Raw genomic sequence first — 21,497 nt, forward strand, 5'->3', positions numbered from 1 at the left:
CGGCCAGAAGACCCATGACCTGAGTACCCTGGTGTGCACCAGCATGTGGTCTCCAGGTCAGTGTGGGGTCCCCTTCCTCCCCAAAACCCATCTCCCAACAGATCCCCCTTTAGTCTCCTCCCCCAAACCCCAAAATACATTCCAATGGGCCTGGCTCCAAAAGGAGCTTCCCCTGATGTGGTGATATCCTCGCACTGGGTGCGGGGGTTGGATGATCCTGGTTCCCCAAACCAAGGCAGGCTGGCTCCCGGACCTTCCTTTTTTTTTTTTTTTTCCTACAAAAGGCTTCTAAGTCCTGGGAACCCAATCATACACACCCCCTCCAGCACCCCCAATATGCCAGCCCCCTCCCCCCCACACACACCCGCCTAAGAAGCTGAGACATCTCTGACTGAGTCCTGGGCTTATGTCTTCACAGATATCAAGGGCTTTTACCCCAGAATGAGGGGAGTCTTCAAGAACATTCTGCAGCCTTAGGGCTGGGTCTCCACAGAGGCCTGCTCCTCACCAGCTATGAGAACTTGAAAAAAGCCCTCGGCGTGTGGGCGGAATGGTCAGGCTACAACTAGTGGTGGGGGGAGTATGGGTCCCCAAGAGCCTGGGATTCTGCATCCAAGCCGCTTGTCACCTTGTCAACTTGTCAGAAGACACAGATTTGTGGGGAGGATTCCCAGCTCTCAAGAATTCTGGGGATAGGTCACTGGACTGATCTCCATCGTGATCTCCATCCCATTGTGACAGCCAAGAAAATAAACAAAATGATTTTTCTTCAGGTTGTGTCTAGAACTTAGATGGTTCCTGGGGGCCAGGTGGTGGCACACTTGATTAAGTACACATAGTAGTAAGCTCAAAGACTCACACAAAGATCTAGGCTCGAGCTTCTGGCTCCCCACCTGCAGGGGGAATCACTTCAGAAATGGTGATGCAGGTTTCCGCGTGTCTCTCTTTTCTCTCTCCCTCTCTCTCTTCCCCACTTCTCTCTCAATTTCTCTATATCCCGTCCAATCAAATGGAAAAAAAATGGCCTCCAGGAACAGTGGATTAATCTAGCCCCAGCGATAACCCTGGAGGCAAAAAAAAAAAAAAAAACTTGAATGGTTCCTTGCCCACAACTCAAGGAAGTTATTTGGCTGGTTACTATTTAACTTACACATATTTTTTAAATAGGCTCTTTTAAACTTTTTTATTATCTTTATTTATTGGACAGAGACAGCCAGAAATTGGGAGGGAAGGGGTGATAGACAGACAGCTGCAACACTGCTTCACCACTTGTGAAGCCTTCACCCCTGCAGTTGGGGACCAGGGGCTTGAACCCGGGTCCTTGCGCACTGTAATGTGTATGGTTAACCAGGTGCACCACTGCCTTGGCCTCAAGATTTTATTTATTCATGAAGACAGGAAGAGGGGCTAGGTGGTGGCACAGCTGGTTAAGTGCACACACTACAGTGCGCAAGGACCCAGGTTCCCACCTGCAGGGGGGAAGCTTCATGAGTGGTGAAGCAGGGCTAAAGGTGTCCCTCTTCCTCTCCCTATCTCCCCATCCCCTCTCAATTTCTCTCTTGTGCCTATCATATATATATATATATACATATATATATATATATATATATAATTTTTTTTTTGCAAAGATAAGAATCAGACATCAGTCTGGTCCATGTGCTGAGAGGGATTGAATTCAGGACCTCACATTTGAGAGTCCCAGTGCTTTATGCTTTATCTACTGCACCACTCGCTTCCTCAGGGTCATTGACCTGAGACATAAAATATGGGGACAGAGTGGGCATGAGGCCTTTCTGACAGAGGACATTCTGAAAACTAGGCTTCACCCCACCCCTGCCCGGTGTCCCCAGACTCCTGTCATCCATCTGCTGAGGGGAGAATGGCTAATTTTCATCTGTCTCCTGGTAGTGGACAGTGATCCGTGAATGTGTGTGTGTGTTGGGGGGAGGGAGTGATGGAAAGAGTGGGCGAACGGGGTGGGGTGGGTGAAAGGAAGAGAGGGATGGATGGTTGGGTAGGCGGTTGATGATTGGTGGATGAGTGGATGGATGGTGGATGAGTGGATGGATGAGTGGATGGATGCATAAGTGGATGGATGAGTGAATGGATGGATGGGTGGTGGGTGTGGTGGATGGATGGATGGGTGGTGGATGAGTGGATGGATGAGAGGATAGATGCATGGATGGATGAGTGGATGGGTGAGTGGATGGATGGATGGATGGATGGATGGATGGATGGATGGATGGATGGATGCGGTGGATGGGTGGATGGATAGATAAGTGCATGGATGGATAAGTGGATAAGTGAATGGTGGATAGATAGATGGGTGAATGAATGGTGGATGGTGAGTGGACTGATGGACTGATAGATGACAGATTGGGTGGATGGGTTAATGGGTGGGTGGATGGATGGATGGATGGATGGGTGGATGGGTAACGTGCTTCTCTTTCTTCCAAAAACATAAGCTGCAAGTGTCAGAAGCCCAGATCTGGGGAACAAAGGTCTACCTCCCCCCACAGCCGGCTCCGGCCCGGTCCCTCCCCCCGCGCTCCCATTGGCGGGGACACTGGCGACGGGGGCGTGGCCACACGGAGGGCGGGGCCGAGGGGCGGGGCGCTGCAGCCCAGAGCCTCCCGCCCGCCGGGGCTGGGGTCGCACCGGCTGGTGTCCCCTCGTTGCCCCCGTAGCCATGGACGACGGGCGCAAGGTCGGAGCCTACGGTAGGCAGCCGCGCCCGCAGATCTGGGGGTGCCAGGGGCTTGTGGGGAGAACAGCCGGGATCTTCAGCTCCAGCGCAGCCTCTGCTGCGGGGAGGGGGGAATCCCCTTCTCCCTCCCCGGGCCCCGCTGCCCTGGCACGCGAGCCCCTCACCTGGGTTCCGCGGGGTCACCCCGAGCTCCCTCCAGGGAACCCCAGTTCTTACCACCCACCGATCCCAGCTCCCCGCTGATGGGCCGGAGCGCAGGGCGCATGCTCACCCGGGCGGTCCCGTTATCTGCGCCGCTAGGATGCCGGGTGGAGGAGGGGAGGCCGGGGAGAAGGGGGGATCTATCCCCTTTGCCCCCCGCTCTCCTGGGACCCCTACTTCCTCCTGCGCTCATATTCTGCCCCCTCCCCCCCAGTTGACCCCTCCCACCACCATGACATCGCTTGGGCATCGCGTCCAGGGCATTGGGGCAGATGGGGGAAACTGAGGCACGAAAGGATGCGAGTGGGGGAGGGGGGTCCTCAGGTCTCCTTCGCCGCACGGGTTGGGGGAGAGGGAGGGAGGCGGAAACCCAGGCGCCTCCGGTGTGGAGGAGGAAAACAATTGGGTAACTTTCCCAGTTGTTTGCAAAGGCGAGGGCTTGAGGAGGCTGCCAGGAGATTGGGTACCCCTGTTCTCTGAACCCCTGATGGAGGCCTCGAGCCCCCTCCCCCCGCCTCATCCACGGGAGCCCCGCCCCCACTGTCTCGTTTTTGCGGGTTCCCACGTTTGTTGGCGGTGGTGGTAGGAGACATGCTTCGCTCTGTAGTCTTGCCTCTCTCTCTTCTCTATTTTCGTTCTATTTTGGGGGTTCACAGGGCTGAGCCGGGGGACTGGGTCCCAGGTGGCCCAGCCTTGGGGATCAGCGACCATCCCCCTCAACACCACACACACACACACACACACACACACACGCACACACACACAAGCAGAGCCTCTTCTGTGCCCGCCAAGAACTTCCTGGAAGCTTTGAGGAAGGTAGGGGCCCCGGAAACCACTTTGAAATAATAGACACAAACAAGTTGGGAGAGTGTGGGTCTTCCCCGCCCCCACCCCTCAAGCTATGAGGAGTGTTTGTGTGTGTGCTTGGGGGGGGGGGTGTTCAGTCCCTCCCTGTTGGAAGCACCAGCCCTGAGCACATCTGCACCCACCAACACCCACCCAGCAGCTCCCGGACCGGGTGGCCCAGCTGTGAGCGCACAGGTTACAAAGCCCCGGGGGCCCTACCCACACGAGCTAAAGCTTGCATGCGAGCAGGGCTGCAGATGTCTCTCTCTCTCTCTCTATCTCCCCCATCCATCTGAATTTCTGGATGTCTCTATCCAATAAATAAAGATTAAAAAAAAAAACAACCTGGAGATCAGGGTTTGAACACTAGCCTTGAACCCAACTGGACAAGGGGACCTGGATCACCCCCCTCACAGATAAGCTGGGAAGAGTGTTTAATTGACTAGTCAGGGAATTGCCGGGCTCAAGACAAGGCAGTAACCATGCCAAGAGCTTAAAGAGTCATCTGCGGAAACAGCATAATTGGAGCCTAAGGCGCCAAGCTCCCAGGTCCAGTACCCCCCCACCACCACCACCATAAGCCAGAGCTGAGCAGGACTTTTTTTTTTATATATTTATTTATTCCCTTTTGTTGCCCTTGTAGTCGTTGTTGGATAGGACAGAGAGAAATGGAGAGAGGAGGGGAGAAAGATAAGACACCTGCAGCCCTGCTTCACCATCTGTGAAGCGGCTCCCCTGCAGGTGGGGATCCATCGGGGGCTCAAACTGGGATCCTTATATGGTCCTTGAGCTTTGCCACGTGCGCTTAACCTGCTGCGTTAACCTGCCCGACTCCCTTGAGCAGGACTTTTATCTAACATTAAAGTAAATAAATAAAAAGCTTAAGATCTAGATCTTGGAAAGATCTCGAAACACCCGTGTTTCTTGTGGTGTTTTTTCTCCCTGATTCTTCTTCTTATTTATATTATTATTACCATAGCACTGCTCAGCTCTGGTTTATGGTCGTGCAGGGGATTGAACCTGTGAAGCCTCAGGCAGGAGAGTCTCTCTTTTTTTAATATTTTATTTATTTATGAGAAAGACAGGAGGAGAGAGAGAGAACCAGACATCACTCTGGCACCTGTGCTGCCAGGGATCAAACTCGGGACCTCATGCTTGAGAGTCCAAAGTTTTATCACTGCGCCACCTCGCGGACCACGAGGGTCTCTTTACATAACCATTATGCTCTCTCCCCCTTCTGCCTGATTCTTGTGGTCTCTGTTGAGAGTATGTGTCATTGTTATAATTGTTGCTATTATCATTCATATTTGACCAAATCACTGCTCAGCTCTGGCTTCCTGTGGTGCTGGGTGTTGAACCTGAGACCTCAGAGCCTCAGGCAGAGGGTCTCTGTAGAACCATCAGGCTGTGTCCCCAGCCCTTATTAATGATGTAATTATTTATTTATTAGATCATGTGTTCCAATAGTCTTCATTGTTTTTTTTATTGGGGAATTAATGTTTTACATTCAACAGTAAGTACAATAGTTTGTACATGCATAACATTCCCCAGTTTCCCATATAACAATACAACCCCCACTAGGTCCTCTGAATCCTTCTTGGACCTGTATTCTCCCCACCCACCCTCCCCAGAGTCTTTTACTTTGGTGCGATACCAATTCCATTTCAGGTTCGACTTGTGTTTTCTTTTTCTGGTCTTGTTTTTCAACTTTGGCCTGAGAGTGAGATCATCCCATATTCATCCTTCTGTTTCTGACTTGTTTCACTCAACATGATTTTTTAAAAATTTTCCCTTTTGTTGCCCTTGTTTTATTGTTTTTGTTTTTTTTTTTTAAATCATTTATTTCTTTATTGGGAAATTAATGCTTTACATCCAACAGTAAATACAATAGTTTGTACATGCATAACATTCCCCAGATTCCCATTTAACAATACAACCCCCACTATGTCATTCATCATCTTTCATGGACCTGTATTCTCCCCACCCAGCCACCCCAGAGTCTTTTACTTTGGTGTAATACTCCAATTCCATTTCAGGTTCGACTTGTGTTTTCTTTTCTAATCTTGTTTTCCAACTTCGGCCTGAGAGTGAGATCATCCCATATTCATCCTTCTGTTTCTGACTTATTTCACTCAACACGATTTTTTCAAGGTCCATCCAAGATCGGCTAAAAAAGGTGAAGTCACCATTTTTTACAGCTGAGTAGTATTCCATTGTGTATATAGACCACAACTTGCTCATCTGTTGTTGGACACCTGGGTTGCTTCCAGGTTTTGGCTATTACAAATTGTGCTGCCAAGAACATATGTGTACACAGATCTTTTTGGATGGATGTGTTGGGTTCCTTAGGATATATCCCCAGGAGAGGAATTGCAGGATCATAGGGTAGGTCCATTTCTAGCCTTGTGAGAGTTCTCCAGACTGTTCTCCACAGAGGTTGGACCAATTGACATTCCCACCAGCAGTGCAGGAGGAGGGTTCCTTTGACCCCACACCCTCTCCAGCATTTGCTGCTGTTACCTTTTATGATGTGTCTTCATTTTTTAATGTTTTATTTATTGGATCGAGACAGAAATCAAGAGGAGAGAGGGAGATAAAAACAAGAGAGACATCTGTAGCCCTGCTTCACTACTTGCTAAGCTTCCCCCTTGCAGGTGGGGACCAAGGGCTTGAACGTGAGTCCTAGTGCATGGTAACGTGTGCTCAAAACCGATTATGGGGGGCCAGACAGTAGTAGCACAGCGGGTTAAACACACATGATGCAAAGTGTAAAGACCAGCGTTAGGACCTTGGTTCGAGCCCCCGGCTCCCCACCTGCAAGGGCATCGCTTCACAGGCAGTGAAGCAGGTCTGCAGGTGTCTGTCTTTCTTTCCTCCCTCTGTCTTCCCCTCCTCTCTCCATTTCTCTCTGTCCTATCCAACAATGACATCATCAATAACAACAATAACTATAACAAAACAAGGGCAACAAAAGGGAATATATATATATATATATATATATATATATATATATATTTATGTTTTTATGTTTGGTCATGTAAGGCTGGTAGGTGACTGACAGCAATGGAGAAATTTGGGCTGTGTGTGTGTCACAGACTGATGGACCAGCAGAGAAATCAGTTTTATTACTGTTATTTCATTTTACTTTATATATATATATTTTTTTTTCTCCAAGGTTATTGCTGGGCTCGGTGCCTGCACCATAAATCCACTGCTCCTGGAGGCCATTTTTTCCCCTTTTTGTTGCCCTTGTTGTAGCCTCGTTGTGGTTATTATTATTACCATTGTTGATGTTGTTCGTTGTTGGACAGGACAGAGAACTGTGGAGAGAGGAGGGGAAGACAGAGAGGGAGAAAGAAAGACAGACACCTGCAGACCTGCTCCACCGCCTGGGAAGCGACTCCCCTGCAGGTGGGGAGCGGGGGCTCGAACCGGGATCCTTATGCCAGTCCTTGTGCTTTGAACCACGGCCCGACCCCCAACTTCTTTTTTCATGTATTTTTTCAATATTTATTTTCTCTTTTTTTTTGCTCTTGTTTTCCATTGTTGTAGTAGTTATTATTGTTGTTGTTACTGATGTAGGGGGAGTCATAAAGCCCGGTCCTCTCGTGGGTCTTTGTACTTCGTACTATGTGAGTTTAGCCACTGACCAGCCCCCTAACTATATATATTCACCTGTCACAATGCTCAAGGACCCAGGTTCAAGGCCCCAGTCCCCATCTGTAGGAGGAGAGTTTTATGAATGGTGAAGCAGGGTTGCAGGTCTCTTTCCTCTCTCTCTCTTTCTCTCTTTTTATTTATCGGATAGAGACAGCCAGAAAGAATTTGAGAGAAAGAGGGAGTCCAGAGGAAACTTCCCAAGCTGTGGAATAGTGCTGTGGTGTCTCTCCTTCTCTCTCCATCTTTCCTTTCTGTCTCTCACCTGCTCCCCAGGCTTTAAGTGGTGAGGTCAGAGAGATGCAGGTTCATATTCTGCCTCTGTCACTGGGCAGGGCCCTCAAGACTTTTCTAGTCCCCTAGGACTGAGCAAACTACAAGCACAGCTGACCAGTGCTGGCTGATGCCCTCTCCCCTGGATTGACTTTTTTTTTCATTCCCACAGAGATTCAGGAGAGATACTACAGCCCTGGAGTTTCTCCAGGTGCCAGTGGGTCTCCCATGTGGTGCCAGGGCTCCACCTTTGTTGAAGGACACCTGGCAGGGCAGGCACCCCACCTGGTTTGCCACCTCTCTGGCCCGTGGGTCGTGCTTTGCACCATGTCTGCTAAACTCTTAGGGACTCGTGTGTAGGGACACTCCTGGGGATTGGGGGTGCCCTGGTGTTTGTTGGTGGAGAAGTCCCAACTTTCTGTGGAGGCCCAGGCTTGGGGGGGATGAGGTGGGGGTGGTGGTGGGCAGTGGCTCCCAGAGGATGTTGGCTATGGGCACAGCTATTCTCTGGCCTCACCCTTGGCATGAAGTTATGGAAAAAGATTCTAGAGTGGGAAACAATAGACTGGTGTGGGTGGGCGGGGTGAGGGAGATTAAGAAAAAAACATAGATGAATGTTTAGAAGAGGTTTCTTTTATTCCAGCATAGGGAGGGGCAAGAGTGTCGCTTCCCCTCAGAGTTTCCACTGGCAAACGCTAGAAGAAGAAGAGTTTCCACTGGTGTTGTGGGGTTTGAATGTGGTGCCGGGGCTTGAACCCAGCTAAGGCGCGTGCCCTGCACAGAGTGAACTGTCTCTTGGCCGTGCTCTTTTGCTATTTCTTTCTTCCTTTCTCTCTCTCTCTCTCTCTCTCTCTCTCTCTTTTTTTTTTTTTTTTACCAGAGCCACTGCTCAGCTCTGGTTTATGGTGCTGCGAGAGATTGAACCTGGGACTTTGGAACCTTAGGCATGAGAGTCTGTTTGCAGAACCGTTATGCTATCTACCTTCGCTCCCTTTCTTCTCTGACTTATTTAATTTTTTTTGTATTTTTAAGTATTTTATTTATGTCTTTGTTTAGTTGGTGCATAGAGACAGTTGAGAGGGAAAGGGCAGATAGAGAGCGAGAGAGATAGCCCTGCTTCAACACTTAGGAAGCTTCTCCCTGCAGGTGGGGACCGGGGGCTCGAACCCATGCCCTTGTGTACTGTAATGTGTGCGCCAACCAGATATGCCACCAGCCGGCCCTGTCTCTTCCCCATTTTTAAAAAAATTTTATATTTATTTATTTTCCCTTTTGTTGTCCTTGTTTTTTATTGTTATGACTGTTATTGTTGTTGTTACTGATGTCATTGTTGTTGGATAGGACAGAGAGAAATGGAGAGAGGAGGGGAAGACAGAGAGGGGGAGAGAAAGACAGACACCTGCAGACCTGCTTCACCGCCTGTGAAGCGACTCCCCTGCAGGTGGGGAGCCGGGGGCTCACTGGTCCTTGCGCTTCACGCCATGTGCACTTAACCCTCTGTGCTACTGCCTGACTCCCCTCTTCCCCATTTTTAATACCACATGTCAATGGAGCTCACATAAATTCAGCTTGTGTGAAGCCACAGACTAAAAAATATGCCTCTTCTATTTATAAGTGGTTGTCAAGATTTAAATATACATAATAAATAAATAAATAAATAAATAAATAAATAAAATAAATAACCAGTCACAGAGGGTAGGGAATGGAGCTCTGAGCTTAGGACACATACCCTGGACACCAAAACTCACAAGTAAGACTATCGGGCAGCGATCCAGGAGGTATCCCAGTGGCTAGAGCATTGGACTTTCAAGCCTGAAGACTCAAGTTCAGTCCCCAGCATTGCCTTGTGCCAGAGGGAGGCTCTGCTTCTCCCATTAATAAGCTTATTTTATTTTTTTACTTATTTTCAATAGAGACAGAGGAGAGGAGGAGGGAGAGAGGGAGAGAGACTGAGAGACACCTGCAGACCTGAGACATCTGCAGCCCTGCTTCACCACTCATGAAAGTTTGCCCCCTGCAGATGGGGACCAGGGGCTTGAACCCACGTCCTTGTGCACTGTAATGTGAGTGCTTAATCAGGTGCACCACCACCTGGCCTCTCAGTTTTTAGTTCAGGCTGGTGGGCTGCAGGGAAAAAGGCTACAGTTCTCACAGTGGGCTACTATGTTGCCTTATACAAGAAGAAAGAAAGAAAAAAAATAGACAGGAAAGAAAACAGGAATAGAGACAAAGTGTCAGCTTAGCAGATCTTTGGGGAAACAATGTGTTGTTGTTTCTCCTGTGAATATCAGATTCTGTTGTGAGCTCAGCAAATTAAGGACCTTGGGTCTAGAAACTGAAATTGGGGGGGGGGGGACTGAATTGTTTACAAATGGCTGGTGTGCTTTCATGGAGTGTCTGGGCTTGGGGGGGGGGACCAGTGAGAGGAACAGCACTCTCCCCCTACCACCAAAAAAAACAAAAAACAAAAAAACACCCCTAGAGGAAGTGTTTGTGGGCCAGGGGTGAGAGGGAGAAAGAATTCTTCTCATGGGTTCTTCTGGTGGAAGGGTGTGTGTGTGTTACTATTTTTACTTACTGGATAGAGATAGCCAGAAATCGAGAAGGGAAGGGGGGGAGATAGAGAGAGAAACAGAGAGACACCTGCAGCCCTGCTTCACCGCTTGTGAAGCTTCCCCCTGTAAGTGGAGACAGAGAACTTGAACCCAGGTCCTTACGTACGATATGACATCTGTGCTCAACCAGGTGTGTCACCACCCAGCCCACCTGGCTTTTTTTTAAGTATATTTATTTTTGATAGACATAGAGAAATTGAAAGGAAAGGGGACTAGAGAGAGAGAGAGAGAGACTTGCAGCCCTGCTCCACCACTCATGAAGCTTTCCCCCTGCAGGTGAGGGCCGGGGGCTTGAACCCGGATTCTTGCACATTGTAATATGTGCTCTCAACCAAATGTACCACCTCTTCCCCCACCCCTCCTTTGTGTGTGTGTGTGTTTTGAATAGCTGGCAGGCAACTAAACAGGGAGTTCAGTCAGAATTGTCTTGAATTTGCATATATTTCTCTCTTTTTGAATTCAAGTTATTTAGTTTAATGAGAGTGAGAGAGAGAGCAAGAGAGCAGACCCCTACTTAGTCCTGGCTGCTGGTGGTGCTGGGGATTGAACCTGGGACCTCAAGGCCTCAGGCCAAAGTCTTTTTTGCAGAATCAAAATACTATCTCCCAAGTCCTATCTTTTGTTGTTGTTGATTCTTAAAAACTCTCTACATATGAGGCATTTCTTTTCCTTCCTTTCTTTTTTTCTTTTCTTCTTTCTTTCTTTTCTTTTCTTTTGAGGCATTTCTGTTTAATCCAGAGCCCTGCTCAGGTCTGGCTTCTGCTAGTGCTGGGGATTGAAACTGGGAGCCAGAGCATCAGGCAGGCAGGAGAGTCTTTATGCAGAACCCCTATGCTGTCTCCCTGGCCCAACCACCCCTACTTTATTTTATTTTTATTTACTAGAGAGGAAAAGATACCACAGCACTACTCTATCGCTCATGAAGCTTCACCCATACAGATAATAACAATCATTATTGTTAGCATTATTGTTGTTTTATTAGAGAGAAGACCAGAGGCCTCCCTAGGAGCTCAGCTCTAGCTTAAGTTGGTCCTAGGGCTCGAACATGCCATCTCTGGGATTTCAGGCCTGCAAGTCAAGTGCTTCAGCCCTGAGCTATTTCACTGTTCTAGTCTCTTTGACCTATAACCACTCACTCCTCCTCCCCAGAGGCTGCCCTCAGTCCCTATGGGGGAGGGGGAAGGGACCTTCTTTTGGCAGCTTCCCTTTTTTGCCCATCCCAGCAACTCTAGACTTCTGGGAAGTAGGCCTGAGGAATTTAACAGATGGCCCAAACAGATGGAATTTAACAGATGGCCTCAAGGGGGCCTGACATGAGAACTGTGCCCTGTTCCTTATCTCCTGTGTCCTCTGTGCTGGGTGGGTCAGGCCAGCAGCCCCAGGGACATTGGAGAGAGAGAGACCAAGCAGTGGTATACCTGGTTAAGTGCACACATCACAGTGTGCAAGGACCCAGGTTCAAGCCCCTGGTCCCTACCTGCAGGAAAAGCTTCATGAGTGGTGAAGCAGGACTGCAGGTGTCTCTCTGTTTCTCTCCCTCTCTACCTCTCCCTCCCCTCTCAATTTCTCTCTGTCGCTATCTAATAATAAATAAAAATTTAAAACAATGGAACAAAAAGGAAAAAAAAGGGAGGGAAAAAGAGAGGCATCCCTCTGGCACATGTGATGGCAGGATTCAAACTCAGGACCTCATGCTTGAGAGTCCAGCTCTTTATCCACTGTGCTACCTCTCAGGCTGTTCTTTTTCATTGAGGAAAAGTTTTTTTTTTTTTGGACAAGGTTTTCAGTTTCAGTTTTGTGTGTTGGGGGGACAAGCCAAAGGGTGGGGTTCCCCATCTTCTAGCTCTGTGGCTTCTGACTGACAGAAGAGGAACAGAATGTAACATGTGGGTAAACGCTCAAGCCCAGGCCACCTGCACATCCTCGCCCTCCCCCAAACCCTAGAGACTCAGGGCTGGGCTGCAGGTGTCTTTGGAGCCTTAGAGATGAAAAGGTATTGTCCCGGGTAGATAGCATAATGGTTATGCCCAGACTCTCATGCCTGTGGCTTTGACTTCCCAGGTTCAATCCCCCCCTGCACCACCAGAAGTCAGAACTGAGCAGTGCTATGGTAAAAATTAAAGAGAGAGAGAGAGAGAAAGATTAGTGGGGCCAGGCAGTGGCACACCTGGTTAACTGCTTACACTACAGTAAGCAAGGACCTGGGTTCAAGCCCTCAGTCCCCACTTGTAGGGGGAAAGTTTCACAAGTGGTGAAACAGGGCTGCAGGTGTCTTTCTGTCTCTCCCTTTCCTCTCAATTTCTCTGTTTCTATCCAATAATAAGTAAATGAAATTTTAAAAAGAGAGAGAGAGATCAAAGCTTATCGGTTTTGTCAGCTCCGCCCCACCCCCCAAGCGGTCGCAGTGGATGAAACGATAGACCGTCAAGCCTGAGGTTCTGAGTTTCACCCCTGGCATCACATGTGCCAGGAAGCATTGCTTCCTTCTCGTTCTGTCTCTTTTGTAAATACTTCTAAATAGGGCCCGGGAGACAGCATTGTGGTTCTGCAAAAAGTCTCTCCTTTGGGAGTCGGGCGGTAGCGCAGCCGGTTAAGTGCAAGTGGCCCGAAGCGCAACAATCGGCTAAGGATCCCGGTTCGAACTCACGGCTCCCCACCTGCAGGGGGGGTCGCTTCACAAGCGGTGAAGCAGGTCTGCAGGTGTCTTATCTTTTTTAAAAATTTTATTTATTTTTAGTTTTTTTACTTTATATTTTATTTAAGAAAGGATAAATTAACAAAACCATAGGGTAGGAGGGGTACAACTCCACACAATTCCCACCACCCAATCTCCATATCCCACCCCCTCCCCAGTAGCTTTCCCATTCTCTATCCCTCTGGGAGCATGGACCCAGGGTCGTTGTGGGTTGCAGAAGGTGGAAGGTCTGGCTTCTGTAATTGCTTCCCCGCTGAACATGGGCGTTGACTGGTCGGTCCATACTCCCAGTCTGCCTCTCTCTTTCCCTAGTAGGGTGGGTCTCTGGGGAAGTGGAGCTCCAGGACACATTGGTGGGGTCTTCAGTCCAGGGAAGCCTGGCCGCATCCTGATGGCATCTGGAACCTGGTGGCTTTCTAACTTCCTGGCTTCCTTGTTGGTTGGGGCCAGGCTCAATTCCCAGATTCCATTAGGAATCACTTCTCGGCCCCTATCTCTTCTCTCACTTCTGCCGCCCTCCCCCAATGCTAATGGAAGCTAATGGAACCCATCGGAAGGCTGGTGCAATGCCCCCTCTTCCTGTCTCTCCAGAGAGCCCACTGGGCGAGGCCTCAGCCACACCCCAGCCAGGCTCTCTCTCTCTCAATCCTCACTTCCACCTCCCAGAGGCCAGATTCAAGTTCACACAGCAAGGTTGAGGCCCAGAAGCCACTGAGGCCACCCCGAGAGAATGCTGAAAACCCCCCACCCCCATGCTTCCGCTCAAATGCCCTCAATAGCTCCCACCTACCCTTCCAGCCTGCAGTCGGGATGGACCGGCCTTGGTTCCTAGGTGGCTGGGCACAGCTACTTCCCTTCCCGGCCTCAGTTTCCTCCTCTGTAAATAGGTCGCTGGAGGAAGTGAAGGAGGACAGAAGGTGGGTTGAGTGTCACAGAAAACAAAGTGGGGGGGGTGGAGAAGAAAAGAAAAGCTTGATCCGACTTGGGGTGCGGGGCATCCAGGAACCCTGTGCTCTAGGTGAGAAATACCAGGGCAGGAAGTCTTTCTTCAGTCAGGATGAAGATTGGGGAGATAGCATAACAATTCTGCCAAATTATAAAAAAAAGAAACTCTCCTGTCTGAGGCTCTGCGTTCCCACGTTTAATCCCCATCATAACCAGAAGCCACAGCTGAGCAGGGCTACAAATCAAAAACAACAACACCACCAATAGCAAAACCTCACATATGTAAAGAGTTTAGAAATCAACAAGAAAAAGACAGGGCTAAGGAGACAACATCATGGTTCTGCATAAAAAGACTCCTGCCTGAGGCTCTGAGGTCCCAGGTTTCACCCTCAGCACCACCAGAAGCCAGAGCTGAGCAGGGCTCTGGGTAAATAATAATAGTAATAATAATAATAATTTAAAAAATCAACTCGGGCCCAGGTGGTGGTGCACCTGGTGGAGCGCCCGTGTGTGTGTGTGTGTGTGTGTGTGTGTGTGTGTGTGTGTGTGTGTGTGTGTGTGGCGCAGCGGAGGGTCGATAGCATAATGGTTCTGCAAATAGACTCTTATGCCTGAGGCTCCAAAGTCCCAAATTCAATCTCTCGCACCACCATAAGCCAGAGCTGAGCAGTGCTCTGGTTAAAAAATAAATAAATAGGGCAGAGGTAAGTAGCATAATGGTTATGCAAACAGATTCCCATGCCTGAGGCTCCGAAGTCCCAGGTTCAATCCCCTGCACCACCATAAACCAGAGCTGAGCAGTGCTCTGGTAAATAAATAAATAAATAAATAAATAAAAATAAATAAAAAAGAATGCAACAATGTGTAACATTGCTAGTCACTATGTTCTTTTTTTTAAATTATTTATTCCCTTTTGTTGCCCTTGTTGTTTTATTGTTGTTGTAGTTATTATTGTTGTCGTTGTTGTTGGATAGGACAGAGAGAAATGGAGAGAGGAGTGGAAGACAGAGGGGGAGAGAAAGACAGACATCTGCAGACCTGCTTCACCTGTGAAGCAACTCCCCTGCAGGTGGGGGGCCGGGGGCTGGAACCAGGAGCCTTCCGCCGGTCCTTGCACTTTGCACCACCTGCGCTTAACCTGCTGTGCTAACGCCGGACTCCCCAGTTTCTATGTTCTGCCGTTCAGACACCTCCCTGACACTCTGTCCTTATTGGGGGGGGGGCTCCTATCCCAGCTGATGGGACTCCTGCACCCCTACAAGCTTCCCCACAATATGTCCCCAAGCGGCCCCTGTGTCTTGAGGTGCCCCAGGCCGAGAAGGGTACCCCAAAGTTTTCAGTCTTATCTCTCCCTGCCTGCCTGCCAGATGTCCCCTGGCACCATGAGGTGCCAACACATGTCTCTCGGGTGTTTCCCGGCCCTCCCTGTATAATCAGCAGAATGTTTTTTTATGTGCGTGTGATTAATCCATATGGCATTTGGTTTTGCTGCTTCCGGGGGTTGGGGTGTGCATGTGCGGGCGGGGGAGGGTGGTGGTGGTGGAGGTGACTTCTAATTTCTTTCCACTTTGACAGTTGTAATTTTAAGGCGTCTGGTTGCCCAGTTAACTAACAAGCAAGTCCACTTCCTCTCTCTCTCTCTCCCTCTCTCTCTCTCCCTCTCTCTCTTTCCCTCTCTCTCTCTCTCTTTTTCCAGAGCCCTGCTCAGCTCTGGTGCTGGGGATGGAATTTGGGACCTCAGAGTCTCAGGCACAAGAGTCTTTTTTTTTTTTTTTAATTAATTTATTTGTTTCCTTTTGTTGCAGTTATTAAATGGAGAGAGATGGGGAAGACAGAGAGGGGGAGAGAAAGACACACACCTACAGACCTGCTTCACCACTTGTGAAGCGACGTCCCTGCAGATGGGGAGCTGGGGTTCGAACCGGGACCGGGACCCTTAACTCAGGTCCTTGCGCTTTGCGCTACCTGCGCTTAACTACCGCCCGACTCCCTTGGAGAGTCTTTACAGAACCGTCCTGCTATCTACCTGGCTCTCTCTCTCTCTATTAAGATTCATTTATAGTTAATATTTAAGACTTATTATTATTATTGTATTTAAGACTTATTATTATTATTGTATTTATTTATTTATATTGCCGCCTGAGTCATTGCTGGGGCTTAGTGTCTGCACTACGAATCCCCTTTTTTTGGTGGCCATTTTTTTCGAGTTTTTTTTTTTTAATTGGGACAGAGAGAAACAGAGAGAGGAGGGGAAGATATATGAGAGAGAGAGAGAGAAAGATAGACACCTGCAGACCTGCTTCACTTCTTGTGACGTGACCCCGGGGTCCTTTTGCTATGTGCGTTTAACCCGGTCTGTCACCGCCCAGCCCCCAGATTTATTATTATTTTTTATTATTTTATGTATTTATTATTGTGTAGAGACAGAGAAATTGAGAGGGGTGGGAGAGATAGGGAGACAAAGAGACACCTTCAGCCCTGCTTCACCACTCGTGGAGCTCTCCCCCTGCAGGTGGGGACCAGGGGCTTGAACCCAGGTCCTTGTGCACTGTAATGTCAGTGCTTAACCTGGTGTGCCACCACCTGGCCCCAAAGATTTATTATTATTATTATTGTTATTATTATTTATAGATTTTTATTTATTCATTAATGAGAAATGATAGGAGAGAGAAAGAACCAGACATCACTCCAGTACGTGTGCTGCTGGGGATTGAACTCAGGACCTCATGCTTGAGAGTCCAGTGCTTTAGCCACTGCATCACCTCCCGGACCACTTATTATTATTATTATTATTAGAGAGAGTGCCAGGGAGAATGAGAGGAGCACAGCCTTCCTCTGGTTCATGCGATGGCAGGGATTGAACTCGGGACCTCATGCTTGAGAGTCTAGTGCTTTAGCCACTGCACCACCTCCCGGACCACTTATTATTATTATTATTATTATTATTATTATTATTATTATTATTAGAGAGAGTGCCAGGGAGAATGAGAGGAGCACAGCCTTCCTCTGGTTCATGCGATGGCAGGGATTGAACTCGGGACCTCATGCTTGAGAGTCTAGTGCTTTAGCCACTGCACCACCTCCCGGACCACTTATTATTATTATTATTATTATTATTATTATTAGAGAGAGTGCCAGGGAGAATGAGAGGAGCACAGCCTTCCTCTGGTTCATGCGATGGCAGGGATTGAACTCGGGACCTCATGCTTGAGAGTCTAGTGCTTTAGCCACTGCACCACCTCCCGGACCACTTATTATTATTATTATTATTATTATTATTATTAGAGAGAGTGCCAGGGAGAATGAGAGGAGCACAGCCTTCCTCTGGTTCATGCAATGGCAGGGATTGAACTCAGGACCTCAGGCTTGAGAGTCTAGTGCTTTAGCCACTGCACTACCTCCCGGGCCACTTATTATTATTATTATTATTATTATTATTAGAGTGCCAGGGAGAATGAGAGGAGCACAGCCTTCCTCTGGTTCATGCGATGGCAGGGATTGAACTCAGGACCTCAGGCTTGAGAGTCTAGTGCTTTAGCCACTGCACCACCTCCTGGGACTTTTGACTTAAAAAAAATCCCATGTGGGATATGGAGAGATAGATAGAGAGAGAGAGAGAAGCAGTATATCACTCTGGCATCTGTGATGCCAGGCATCAAACTTGGAGCCTCACAGAGGCTAGTCCTACATTCTACCACTGAACTCCCTGCCCTGCCCTGCCCCCTATACCCCAAGATGTCCCAGAAGGTTCTGGCCAAGTTCATTTAGAGTCAGGAAAGGAGGCCTTGTTGACACAACTGCCCGCCCCTGTCTCTGGCATTCGAGGACAGGAAACAGAGATAGATCTTTCTTTCTCCTCTCCCCTCCCAGTCCCACTCAGCCCTGGCTACCGGTGGTGCTGGGCATGGAACTTGGGTCCTCAGAGCCTCAGGCAGGAGAGTCTTTTTTTTTTTTTTTTTTTTTTGCAGAACCACTTGGGCTGTCTCCCAGCCGTCACTTTGTTCAATCAAGAGAGGTTTTAAGGCTGCTTTGACACATCTTGGGGATAGTGGGCTGGGAGATCCAAACCTTCAAAAAGCCTGGACTTTTTCCTCTTTTGAGTAAGCCGGGAGCTGTAGAGGGTTCTAGGCAGAAGGGGGAGACATCTTGATCCAGGTGTTCATAGATTCTTCTGGCTCCTCTGGGTGGGTGGGTCAGGGCTGGTGGGAGTAAAAAGGGGTGTTTGGGATACTCCCCTTTTCTGTTCCAGGCAAGAACTTGGCACAGGGTGTTGGACTCTCAAGCGTGAGGCTCTGAGTTTGAATCCCAGCATCAAGTGCTTATGCCAGACGGAGGCGAGGCTCTGCTCCGTTCTCTCCCTCTCTCTCTCTCTCATGAATAAATGAGTCTTTAAAAAAAATTAAATGGAAGTGAGGCTGGGGTGGTGGCACACCTGGTTGAGCGCACATGTGACAATGCTCAAGGGCCCGGGTTCAAGCCCCCAGTCTCCACCTGCAGGGGGAAAGATTTGCGAGTGGTGAAGCAGGGCTGTATAGATGTCTCTCTGTCTCTCTCCCTATCTTCCCCTTCCCTCTTGATCTCTGTCTTTATCCAATAAATAAAGAAAGATACTTTAAAAATTTAAAACAAGAAAAGAGAGAGAGAGCGAGAGATTCCCAGGCCAAGCCTCTGTTTAATCACACTCAAGGCTCAGGTTTGAGTCCTGACACCACATGGAAGAAACCGTAACTCCAGGGGAAGCTCTGATGCTGTAAACTCTCTGTCTCTCTCTCTCTCTCCCACCCTCACTTCTCAATCTGGTGTTTTTGATTTCCATGTGTTTCCTCCGCGGCCGGGTACACGTGATGCTTCTCTGGAAGCAGGAGAGGGTAGAACTGGGGAATAGCTGGTGTCACTCAAGGGAAGAAAGAAGCTGTATGTCCACTGGGTGGGGTGGGACCAGTGGGCCTGGGAACCACAAGCTTTGCCTTGTGAGCCCTGGTCACCACAGGTCAAACTTGGGAAGCCTTGGGGCCCCGCCTGTTTGCTGAGGATTGTGGGCTAGGGGTCAGCTGGGGCCAGCACAGCTGGCCTCCCCCAGATGGGGCGGGGTGGGGGGTAGTGGCCTTCCTCTGGGGCCACCAGTATGGGACAGCAGCACAGCAGAGCCTCCAAATTCTTGTCCCCCCTCCCCATTTTCTACACACCGTCTGAACCCAGGCACCACATGGGAGAGATTCTCAGTACTGGGGGAAGCTCTGATCTGTGTTCTCTCACCCTCTCTTCCTCCTCTGTATGTGAATGAAAAGGTCAACACAGCAGGCAAGGGGGTGTGGCAGGAGCGGGAACAGCACAGTGGTTCTCTGCACAAAAGACTCCCCATGTCTGAGGTTCTGAGGTCCCAGGTTCAGTCCTCAGCACACACCCCCAGAAGCTGAACAGCAAGGCCCCCAGGGGCTCCAAGAAATAAAAATAGCAAAATTTTTTTTTTTTCAAATTTCGTAAACTAGCAGTGGAAGTGATTCAACTACCAGACAGCAAAGCAGTTTCCTGTCTGAGGCTCCGGGTTCAATTTCCAGCATTCCTCTCCACATCTAAAAATAACATTTTACACTTATTATGTCTTTTTTAAGAAATATTTATTTCTTCCCTTTTGTTGCCCTTGTTGTTTTATTGTTGTAGTTATTATTGTTGTTGATGATTTTGTTGTTGTTGGATAGGACAGAGAGAAATGGAGAGGAGGGGAAGACAGAGTGGGGAGAGAAAGTTAGACACCTGCAGAACTGTGAAGCACTCCCCTGCAGGTGGGGAGCCAGGGGCTTGAACCAGGATCCTTAGGCCGGTCCTTGTGCTTTGCGCCACCTGCGCTTAACCCGCTGCACTACCGCCTGACTCCCTATTATGTCTTTATTTACGTATTTTTCCACCAGAATTTTCCACTTGCATATATATATTCTCCTTTTTAAATCATTTTGTTTGTCTTCTTACCAGATCCCTGTTCAGCTCTGGCATCTGGTGGTGCCAGGCACCTGGTACCTCAGAGCCTCAGGCAGAAGAGTCTTTATGCCTTATCGCCATGGTATTGTTTTTAAATGTTATTATTATATTAAATATTTTGTTTATTTTCTTTAATGAGAGAGAGAGAAAGAGAGAAACTAGAGCCCTGCTTTGTTCTGGCTTCTGGCAGACTGAGGCTTGAACCTGGGACCTCAGAGCCTAGACAGGAGAATCTTTTTTGCAGAACCATTATACTATCCCCCGGCCCTCCATCTCTTATATTTTCTCTTCTGTAGATAGGGAGAAAGGTTCTGGGTTCAAGTCTGGTGCCAAGTTTTGCTGTCTTGCCTGGTAATCTTGAGTTTAATCTCTCTCTCTCTCTCTCTCTGACTGTGCCTCAGTTTCCCCTCCAAAGCCACCCACCAGGCTCCTATATACCCAGGCAGGGAGGTATTCTAGGCACTTCTCCTGGGGTTTGGGGGGTGGTGGCCCCAGACCACAGAGCAGCCTGAGCTAAATTGGGACAGAGGGTGACAGACAGGAGCAGGTGTGTGTGTGTCTCTGTGTGTGTGTGTGTGTGTGTGTGTGTGTGTGCGTGTCTGTGTGTGTGTGTGTCTGTGTGTGTGTATGGGGGGGGGCTCTGTCCCTTGTCCAAATCCCCAGCCCCCCCTTTTAGTCCTGAGGCCGCCGGCCTGGCTGGAGCCAGTCTGACTGGTTTGAAATCGCTCCGCCCAGCTTTGGGCTGGGAGGAGCCTGGGCCTGTCGCCTGTCCGTCCCTCCCTCCATCTCTTCTTCCCTCCCCGGGAGGGACTCTGGGAGGGACGCCGAGGGACCTAGGGACTGTCGAGGCCAGGATGGGGCGTGAGCAGAAGGATTACTATGGGAAGCACGGTAGGCAGACCCCCCCACACACACACATACACAGACATACCCAGTTATGGAAGGGAGCAAGGGGGGGTGGTGGTGGGGTGAAGGGATCAGACAGAACACACCTTCCAAGCCCCCAGCCCCAGTTCCTGCCAGCCCCCTTCTTCAGCTCAGCCTCCTCCAAGAAGTCTCCCGAGATTTCTCTCCCCCTTCTGGGCCTGTTACTTTATTTATTATTTATCTTTTTAAAAATATTTATTCCCTTTTGTTGTCCTTGTTTTGTTGTTGTTGTTGATGTTGTTGTTGTGTTAGATAGGACAGAGAGAAATGGAGAGAGGAGGGGAAGACGGGGAGAGAAAGATAGACACCTGCAGACCTGCTTCACCGCCTGTGAAGTGACTCCCCTACAGGTGGGGACCAGGGGCTTGAACCGGGATCCTTAACACTGGTCCTTGCGCTTTGCGCCACCTGCGCTTAACCTGCTGCGCCACCGCCCGACTCCTCCATTTTTATTGTTTTTGCTGTGTATGGGGAGGGCTTCATGAGAGGAGGGACACTCTGTACCCCCACCTTGTAGGTGTGTGTGTCTCTGTGTTCTGAGGTTTCTTTGGCACTTGGAATATAACTCAGGGCTAGGGCTGAACCACATACCAAGGTGCTCTGATCTGAGACCTCCCTGTGTCCTCCAGATGTGTGTGTGTGTGTGTGTGTGTGT

At 49.1% G+C, this 21,497-nt stretch overlaps 1 protein-coding gene across 3 annotated transcripts in view; it reads left to right on the forward strand.

The window, feature by feature from the left end:
• Positions 1-2,592: 2,592 nt before the first annotated feature.
• Positions 2,593-21,497, forward strand: part of SLC44A2 (solute carrier family 44 member 2) — a 52,667-nt gene continuing 33,762 nt past the window's right edge. The window contains exon 1 of one of the 3 annotated variants that reach the window (XM_060181727.1): positions 2,593-2,720. In XM_060181727.1, coding sequence (XP_060037710.1) covers positions 2,690-2,720 — 31 coding nt within the window. In that variant the 5' untranslated portion in view covers positions 2,593-2,689. Of the gene's footprint in view, positions 2,721-20,697; positions 20,807-21,497 lie in introns of those variants that run through there. The other 2 variants (XM_060181729.1, XM_060181728.1) reach the window with 2 other exon arrangements.

The sequence above is a fragment of the Erinaceus europaeus genome, chromosome 23, assembly GCF_950295315.1.
Source record: "Erinaceus europaeus chromosome 23, mEriEur2.1, whole genome shotgun sequence".
Classification (NCBI taxonomy): Eukaryota; Metazoa; Chordata; class Mammalia; order Eulipotyphla; family Erinaceidae; genus Erinaceus; species Erinaceus europaeus.